This window comes from Humulus lupulus, chromosome 3, assembly GCF_963169125.1.
Source record: "Humulus lupulus chromosome 3, drHumLupu1.1, whole genome shotgun sequence".
Lineage (NCBI taxonomy): Eukaryota > Viridiplantae > Streptophyta > Magnoliopsida > Rosales > Cannabaceae > Humulus > Humulus lupulus.
In genome coordinates, this window is record NC_084795.1 from 217,667,303 (window position 1) to 217,676,931 (window position 9,629).

Below are 9,629 nucleotides of genomic sequence, written 5' to 3' on the forward strand. Positions count from 1 at the left end.
TTTAGCGGAAATAAGTATTTTCTGTAAAAATCTCAAAATTTTATAATGTCATCTGATTAAATAATTAGAAAGCAATTTAATTTGGTGTAATTAATGAACTTAAAGATAATTATATTATATTTAATCTTTCATCATCATATACACATACACATAGATTATAATTAAAAATAATAATTATTTAAATTGTTTTTTTTTTCATAAATTACTTTTGACGCATGATTAACTCATAAATTCTTTTTATTTTTTATCTTTTTTTTTTTGCCCAATTCAATACTATCTTATCCTACTCACTTAAGGAGATCTTGAAGTCCAATCTGTAAATTAAAGTGTTTTAATAAAAATTAAAAAAAAACTAATTATTGAACAATTTGGACAAAATCATTATACGCGTATTTAGATTTTTTAAATCATTTATCCAAACTAATCTTGAGAGGTAACCACGCCTGAATTTTTGAAAATTGGAAAAAAGGGGGGAAAGGAAAAAAAAATATATGTTTGTTTTGAATAGTTAATAATTTGTTTTCTGACAATGTTTTTTCATATTATGATTTCAATCTTCAGTGACGAAAAGCATTGCTTCATGTTCTGTCAGATCTTAAGATTTCATTGCTAAAGTTGGTAGTAATTATTTGTCAAAACGGAAACTATGTTTGTTTTGATTGATTTCATGATGACATGCCTTGAAAGCTGCTGACTCCATTACATTATTATGCAAAAACAACACCCACTTGAAGACCCATTTGTCCCAGCTGCAATTACATCTTTTGTTCACTCACTCACCATCTGTCTCAGTCCCAATTTTGGGGCACAAAAGTTGGGTATGTAGCCAGTCTGTAATGCAATTATCATGGGGACAAAAATTAACATCTTTGCAACTCATTGAAATAACGACGCAACTTCTTTTTTTAAAAAGGAAAGTTTCATAAATTTTACTGACAAAAAGGGTAAGGAACCCTATTCCATAGAATTCTGTCAATTTCTTGGCCAAAGGATTTGATGACTGACCACACCATACAAAAGCAAATCATAGGTATTACACAGGTCCCTCAAGACACACAATGTGAGAGCTAAAGACAAGTTCATGTGTCTTGAAGGTGAAGAAAGACCTACAAATAACTAGTGTAACAACACGTATTCTGCTGAATTCCCTATCCAATCCAATCCCAAGTGATCAATTTGAATTTCCTTTCCCTCACTTTCAATTTTCCAACTACCCAAAACAGATGCCTGAGCACGAAAGCAAACTCAATTGAGAAAACCCTAGCGAATCTCCCACGATATCAATTAACTGTACACGTAACCTTGCAAAGAGCTCAGCTCACTCCTCTTTCCATATGCGGCCCGTGACCCTTAACTTTAGTTCTTGCCTATCTCCACCAGAGAAATACAGAGCCAAATTCCTCTGAATAATCAGGCCATCCTGGCTGTCACGGACTTTCCTGTGACTGTCACGAATGCTCCTAGGAATTCCTTGCCATATAAGCTTCCGTCCATTCGCACCAACTTCCAAACTGTAACTGAATTTCTTGGAATCATTGTCATCACCCATGAATCGTAAGAAGGCCATGTAGACTGGAGCCATACCAAGCTGAAAAGCCTCAAAGTGCAAACAGAATTGTCTTCCGAAACAATTAAATACCTGCATGTGAAAATAAAATGTCAAGCTATCCCATCTGATTCTTATTTTCAGATAACTGAAATTGTGTAAAACTGAAACAAAAGAATACAGAATTCCTTCTTTAAGATAGTACTTAGAAGTGAATGCCGTGAAAAGCAGACCTTCCCATAGCTTCCACTAGGATTATACAAAATCACAGGCTCCCTTAGGAGGAATTTATATTGTAATCCAAATAATTTGATCCATAATGCAGTTATAACAGGAAATAGACAGTTAGAAAGATCTATGTACTGCACATTACATCCCACCCTCCTTTCTAAGTATTTAGTTATCATGGCATGCTTAACTGAATTGGTATGTTTCTCTTCATTCAGTAATCAACATACCTTTCCTGTCCCAGTAAGCACAGAAGTGAAAAGAAACAATCCAACACATAGATTTAAAAGCCTGATACAAACTAATCTTTACTATTAATAAAAGAAGCCCTGCAAAATTGCTCTTCAAACCATTACCACTTCTCCCCAATCAAGAAGGGGAAAAAATAATTATATCTGTATAACATCAGGAAAAGGAAAACGTACCGTCAGCATCCACGTTGCATTTTCAACTTCGTGTGGATTTGATTTGACATATCGATGATTAAAAGTACAACCATCATGCATATCGACCTTGTGATCATCCTTTAGATGTGCAACAAGGGTTGGGATGTCACCAGTTATTGAGCACTCAGATCCTGCATAAGGACAATTGTATGGACGGAATCGACAATGTTGTTCATGCTTGAGCTTGCTATAGTATGGAAAAATATCATGGCAACCAAAACTCTGGTATGTGCAAGGAAGTTCTAATGATTCAGCAACTTTTTCCAAAGCCAAACACCTTATATTTCCAAGATCATAGCGGCAAGTTGGGCAGCAATTATGCACTCTAACCTTGCAGTTTGAGCATAAAGTGTGGCCATTTGGGCACTGCAAGATCAGATTTTGGACCAAAACAACCAGAATCATAAGTATAAGCATGGAAGAAAATCTCATTACTTCAGTATAGATAGAGGGAGAAGTGGTAAGGACATACGTTTGTTTCCAGATTTCAATTAAGTTTAAGCTAAAATACATTAAAGAAAAAACATACAAGTAACGACTGGTTGTTTACTTGGTAATACTAATGCAATGTCCATATATCAACAATCCACAGCTCTCAGTCTTTCATTACTTTGGTATTAATAGAGAAGTGAAGTGGTGAGGACATACAATTTGACTCCAGTTTTGAACTAGGCTTAATAAGTTGCAGACTTGAAAAATATACACACTATTGGTTGTCTGCATGGAAATGTTAAGCAACGTCCATATATCATTATTCCATAACTTTAAAATTCACATTAGGAAATTGTTTCTCTGCAAACCAAAAATGATATTCTACATCCACACCATCTCAATATGGCCTATAAATTCATACAAAAAAGAACTTGAAAAACTTCCCAAAACCATACTCCTCGATATAGACTCTTATATGAGTATAAAACTACACAACTTCTTCTACAGCATAAGTTCTAAGCTTCAAAATCATTACTAAATATATCTGATCTAATAACTTCCATTTTATTATAAAAATATATTGTTCAATCTTAAAATCAATTAACTTGGTGCCAATTTTTACAAGGATATGGATCAAACCATTCATTTCTAAGGAAAGTAAGAAAATATTATTGAAATTAATTAATCTTCCGAAGTGATTGGGAAATTATAGGATTGGTGTCAATTCATTTAATTTATTAACAGCGCACAGTATAAGATTGAAGCAGTGAGAACCCAAATGGAAAATTGTAAACCACACCTGATGAATTGGGGGATACATCAAACTTGTGCAAACTGGGCATTCAAGTAACTCATGCACACCATTAGTTGAATAAACTCCATTTTTGCCACCCAAACCAGAGGCTGTCTTTGTAACTGTGCTAGTAGATTCTGATTTTATTGCTACATCATAATCTGATATTGTACTGTGGGACTCAAGAACTTCCTTGAAAGTGCTGCCTCCAGGAGCCATTGACAATTCAAATCTAATGGTATTTCTATGTTAGAAAAAATAATTCTAAACAATATATGTCCAAATCATTCCCCTCTCATATTCTCAGTATATATATAAGGCCTGTCAAAATAAAGTGAAACATGAATAAGAATATCAAATAAAACAAACCATACACAGTAAAAACATTTTTCATGATTATACTAAATTTGACCGAGTACAGGAAGAGTAAATTTACAAAATGTTATGTGTTATTTGTTTTTTCGCTCAACACACTCCAGAAGTGAAGACTAATACGTCAGTGAGAACTCTCAAGTCTTTTTTGGTTGCTCCCAAAAGGAAAAGAAAATTCTACCATTGCTTAAGTGAATATGCGTGTATCTAAAGTGAATTAGGGATATAAAAATATTTTTTTGGTTATAAAAAAAAATATGTAACCTCCACTATATTAAATGCTGAGTTATAAATATACAATATTCCCAGGCATTGCTGGCCCCCTATACCATCAAGGCAATGCATAGGATCTTTAAAAACAGAAGAAGATAAATTTCCAAAAGCAATGACTTAGTATGTATACGTAATAAGCTTTGACTTTAACATACAACATGAGTGTTCAAAAACTCCCCCTATATTATTATTACTATAAGTTAAGTAACTCCTAAGTCCTTTCATTGAATTTCCCAAAGCATTTCTGGGTTTCTCAATCAAAATCCCATTTTCGTTTAATAAATAGAAATACAGGAACGGATGGAATGATCAGAAGTTAAGCTTCCACATTGAAAAGCACCCATTGCCTCCAATAAACATTACATTGTATTCAACAAAGAAGAAGAAGAAAGATACAGAAAGAAAAATCATCCAGCATATAACTGTGAATCCAATATCTGAAATACTCAGAAAGTAAACTAGAATTACAAGTTTGTGAAATAAGAACATGTTATTGAAGGAAAAAAAATATATACAATTCAAAATCTTACATCACCAAGCAGTGACTCAAATCTCCTACATACCCAAGTAAATCAGGGAAAACAAAGGTTTATCTAATCAAAACTGGGATCACTGAATACAGCCTTCTTATTTGAACTTACCCATAAAAAATCGCATACAAACAAAACCCAAACCCTCCTTTAGCGATTGATGAACCACATAGAAAAACATAAATTGAAGCATAGGAACATAACAAACAAATCCCATTTTAAATTCTCATCAAGCAACCAAATATAAAGCTATATTTGCCGGGGGAAAGAAAAAAAAAAAAGAGACTACCTTAATCATTGTACAATCCGTCAACCGAATATGATACTCAACTAAGAGAAAAACCTAACAGTGCAAGATTGGGTCTTGACAGTCTTGTGGAAAAATAAACATTTCAAGTTACATAATGAACAATGCAATAAAGTCAAGCATAATAAGGATATACCAAAATCAATAAATATATATATATATTATACTCATATTGAGCCTCCAAAAATCAATAGTAAATGCTCAATAATAATTTATTTATTAAAAAAAACACCCAGAAAGAAGAGACCAAAAACACAGATACCCAGTTGAGATTTCCAAGCGAAATGTCCCCAGAAACCACCAATTGACACAATAAAAACTGAGGTTCGCTCCAAATTAGAAGAAAAAAACAAAAGGGTTTTTAGATTATAATCTCGAAAAAGAAACAAAAGTAAAAACAAAACGAAACCCGGACCACAAACCCCAAAAAACCTCGATGCCTATTACCTTATTACCTGGATACCGATACATACATATTCACTCATTCATTCAAGATCCTCTTCTTTGTATAAGAGCTCGCCATTAATGTATTTCTTCCTTTGTCTCTATGCCTCGAACCAAAAAAAAAAAAAAAAGAAAAAGAAAAACAATTCTACAATTACGCGTAGGCCAAGACCCCCAAATTATTCTCCTCTCCAAATTATTTATAAATGGATGTAAAATAATCCTTTTTATATTTATTTTCCTATTTTAAGTGGAAATTTTATTTTTATTTTCTTGCTGTGGGAGGCGTGGACCAATGCTTCTGCCCGCACGCAATGTTTGAAATTCGATTTTTTTTAATTATTAAAAATAAATAAAATGAAGGCAACTCGGAATGATTTTTTGCCAAGTGTATAATAATTTTTTTTTTTTGAACTTTCCCCCTATTTTCATTTTTTTTTTTATCAAGAAGGAAAAGAACTTCATTGAACAAAACAAGCTGTACAAACAGAGTGCCAAGCACTACAAGACCGAAATTGAAAACAAGCCAACAGCCCCAACACTAATTACATTGTAAATGCCTTAACAAGGACTGCTCTTGGACTGAAAAATTCCTAAAATTAACCAAGTAAAGTCTATATTTAATTACAGATTTAATCTCATTAACAAGACAGATAGTTGTCAAAGAATAGTCATCAAAAACACTTCTGTTCCTATTTCTCCAAATGCTGTACAGAGTAGCAGCAACAGAAAGATTCAGCAAAGCTGCCAACAGACCACGCCGAGGACGAGCAAGCCAAACACTCCAACTGGTGTATTCACTCGGCCAAGCACTGAAGCCAAACCAGTTAAATAGAATTTGAAGCACTTGAGTAGATAAACAACAAGTAAAGAAAAGATGTTGGTGACTTTCAGTAAAGCAACCACAAACCGGACACAATTGAACAGGCACCACAATTTGCAGCTTTAATAGATTATCCCTAGTAAGAAGCTGCTCATTAATCACTTGCCAAAGAAGGAATCTATGCTTAGGCAAAGTGAGCTTGCACCAGACAGCCGAATAGTAGCCTACAATCTGCTGGTTTTGAGCTAAATTATACAGTTTGGATGGTTGAAACCTCCCAAAACTACCCGCTGCCTTAATCTCAGTGAGACCAAATTTCTCCCTTATGTGGCATAACTTCCTCCAATACCAGCTACAGTCAGATTTCAAAGTGTAACACCAGAAATTACAGCCTTTCAAATATATAGAGTTAACCCATTTAACCCATAAAATCTCAGGTTGCTCAGATAATGCCCAAATGTACTTGGCAAGAATTTCTCTATTCCAAAGAGCGCCATCTCTTAAACCAAGACCACCATACGCTTTTGGAAGGCAAACCTTCTTCCAAGAAGCTAAATGAGGTTTACTTCTCAGAGCAGCATTACCCCAAAGGAAGCTACGGCACAATTTCTCAATTTCCTTAACAACACTCTGAGGTAAAATAAAGATACTCATCCAATAGTTACGGAGACCAAATAAAACCGAATGGATAAGCTGCATTCGGCCTGCATAGGAGAGGTGTCTACTGGACCAAGAGTTAAGTCTTAATATGATTTTTTGCAAAATTATATCACAGTCCTCATGACGCCACTTAGTTGGCCTCATAGGAACCCCAAGGTACTTGAGCGGAAAAGATCCTTCCATAAGATTCATCTCCTGAGAAATGATATTCCTCACAGTAGAAGAAACTCCGCCAAAAAAGATTTGAGACTTAGCAGAATTAATGGTCAAACCAGTAGCCGAACTGAAATCATCAAGCGCAATCTTAAGAGAAAAGACAGCCGAATGAGTACCCTTACAAAAGAGGATCAAGTCATCAGCAAAACAAAGATTGACAAGCTTTAAACTCTTGCACATTGGGTGAAATCTGAAAGATGGATCAAGTGCAGCTAGTTGAAGTCTCCGAAACAAGTATTCCATGATAAGAACAAATTAAAGAGGAGACATTGGATCTCCCTGACGCAGACCCTATTTTCATCCTTTATGACCTTTTTTTTTTACTTTTTTAAAGAAAAAGAAAAATAAATTTCCTTGATGGTGTTTTTTTAGTTGAGACCTTTGTTTAAAGGGAATTTACTTATTTGGTATCCTGTATTTTTGTAAATTATCGTTTTGGTAACTTCTATTTTCAATAATACTCATATGGTACCCTGTATTTTAAAATCATACATATTTGGTACCCTACACTCAGATTTGATAGATAAAATTTTATAAATATGACCAAACTGACACAGTTATATGTAATTAAGTAATAAAATTTAAATTTGGAACGTATATATTTAAGATCAGTTTTATTAAATTGGTAAAATTTTATAAATTAATTTTGAGTTTAGGGTACCAAAAATGTACAATTTAAAAATATAGGGCACTAAATATGTACGATTTCAAAATACAGGGTATCAAATGAGCATTATTGTAAACACATAGTATCAAAATGATACTTTGCAAAAATATAGGGTATCGAATGGTTACTTACCCTTGTTTAAATTTAGAAAATGTTTTAAAACTTAGGGCAAATAGCACTAGGGGTCCTCAAGTTTTATCACTTATGTCTCAATCTTTATTTTGTAGTAATTAGATCACAACCTTTATGTTGACGCGGTTCTTCGCCAACAGGTAATTAATAGAATAAGAGAATGGGATTAGTGCTAAGTAATGAACCGTAACAGATGAATGATCTTGAAATAAAATGGTGATACGAATACTTTTTTAGGTGGTTCAAAGGTTAAAATCCTTCTACTCCACCAGCCAATATTATTGCTAGTTTTCGGGTATTCTTTACAGGGTATTTCTTTACACAATAGAATCCAACCCTTTGCAACTCCCAGGGTCTCCATATTTATAGGAGAGGGCACCTGGGGGCTGGCAAGGGGGGTCATCCCGTGACCTTCTTACCCATCATGTCACTTCTGTGACATTCATGATTAATTCCTAAAACCTGACAAATGAAGTGTGGTCTAATCAATAAGTAAGGGGGATAATGGGCCGCACAACCCAACCCAGTCGTGGGTGCCTGAACATGCACATTTATGCTGCGTGTCCGAGAATTCAGGGATATATCAGACACGTGATGTCTGATATATGCACGTTTACATTGCATGGTTAACTTTATAAAGGGTCACAGCTTCCAACTCAAGCACATGCCTCGAGCTGGATGTCTTCTTAGCCTGTGGTGTCTATACTTCTGACCCGACTCCTTAGTAACCTTAATAAGCCTTTGGTTATCTCGAGCTAAAGAGGTGGGACCTGGTAACAGCAGCTCCGGGTATGTGGCATCCACGTAGCTGATATAATTATGCCATACCTCAGCTTGCTAATAGCCCGTGGAGAATGAGGGCGTACATTTTCCCCCCAAGCCCCTGCTCGTGGCACACGACGCCACCTGGGGCCACAGTGGGGGCTTTTAGCCTTTCTTGTGGACTCTTCACATCCTGCCCATTACACAGGCATCAAATACATGGAGCATCGTGGTTGGTGACGGTACGTCTTCCGAGAACCGCATTAAATGGCCTAGCCTATACTCGGCTGTCGTTTCGCCTTTCGAGTAGAGAGCCTCGTATCCTACATCAAGGCAATCCAACGGCCCTCCTCACTTGGCCTCTTACGTATATAAAAGGGGTGGCCACCTTACGCATGGGCCACCCGTTCATTTGAAAATTTTCTTATTTTCCCATCTTCTTCTTCCTTCTCAGTCTCAAAAAACCCTCTCTTTCTTCCGGTTACTGTTCCCAGCATTCCAGAAGTTCAGGCACGAGAGCTCCTTTGAGGCTTTGGCACCAGCTATATTGACAAGGCTCCAACCCAGACGACCTTTTCAGCCTCCTAACAGCAAAACATTCTGTAAGTTCTCCGCTCATGCATGCTTTAAATTTCCTCTTCACTGTTGGTTAGGTAAATTGTTTCTGTAGCTGCATGCAACATTCTGTTGGTTTTTGTGGGTTTGATAGGCGTAGGTTTTTATTCTAGGGCATCAATCGTAGAAAAAACCATTTAGGAGCATGACTCATAGGGTACGCTTTCTGGGGAAATTTTCTGGGTAGGATTTTTGGTATGCCTGTTTGAAATAACCAGCCTTTTGGGTGCAAAACCGGGTAGCTTAGGGGACACGCTTCACAGGCGGTTTTGCACTGTTTGCCTACTGAAACTTTCCTTCCAAGGTAAACTTTTATCCTGACCCTCCTGACACACGGATTCCGAGTTATTAGGGATCCGTTGGGAGTACAGGCGCGTGTTCAC

General features: G+C 35.8%; 2 protein-coding genes across 6 annotated transcripts; both read right to left on the bottom strand.

Annotated features, from left to right (window-relative positions):
* Positions 1–897: 897 nt before the first annotated feature.
* LOC133823418 (E3 ubiquitin-protein ligase SINAT2) lies at positions 898–5,562 on the bottom strand. Of its 5 annotated transcripts, XM_062256190.1 has the most exons (5): positions 5,401–5,531; positions 4,910–4,992; positions 3,452–3,766; positions 2,200–2,586; positions 898–1,639 (listed from the first exon to the last, which is right to left on the bottom strand). In XM_062256190.1, the coding sequence occupies exons 3-5, from the start codon at positions 3,662–3,664 to the stop codon at positions 1,319–1,321; spliced, it is 921 nt and encodes a 306-aa protein (XP_062112174.1). In that variant the 5' UTR covers positions 3,665–3,766; positions 4,910–4,992; positions 5,401–5,531; the 3' UTR covers positions 898–1,318. The 5 variants fall into 5 exon arrangements, with proteins under 5 accessions (XP_062112174.1, XP_062112172.1, XP_062112175.1 ...); XM_062256188.1 differs by lacking the exon at positions 4,910–4,992 and having other exon boundaries at positions 5,401–5,562; XM_062256191.1 differs by lacking the exon at positions 4,910–4,992 and having other exon boundaries at positions 3,452–3,677; positions 5,401–5,541.
* A 350-nt stretch (positions 5,563–5,912) lies between these two features.
* LOC133825394 (uncharacterized) lies at positions 5,913–7,313 on the bottom strand. The gene has a single exon (XM_062258346.1). The coding sequence runs from the start codon at positions 7,311–7,313 to the stop codon at positions 5,913–5,915; it is 1,401 nt and encodes a 466-aa protein (XP_062114330.1).
* Between the last annotated feature and the right edge of the window lie 2,316 nt (positions 7,314–9,629).

Excerpts from the sequence above, each read along its gene's own strand:
- LOC133825394 (XM_062258346.1), bottom strand. The coding sequence starts at position 7,313 with ATGGAATACTTGTTTCGGAGACTTCAACTAGCTGCACTTGATCCATCT.
- LOC133823418 (XM_062256188.1), bottom strand. The coding sequence starts at position 3,664 with ATGGCTCCTGGAGGCAGCACTTTCAAGGAAGTTCTTGAGTCCCACAGT. Across the intron at positions 2,587-3,451 it reads TGTATCCCCCAATTCATCAG|TGCCCAAATGGCCACACTTT; the intron begins GTGTGGTTTACA and ends CTGATCTTGCAG. Across the intron at positions 1,640-2,199 it reads ATGCAACGTGGATGCTGACG|GTATTTAATTGTTTCGGAAG; the intron begins GTACGTTTTCCT and ends TTTCACATGCAG.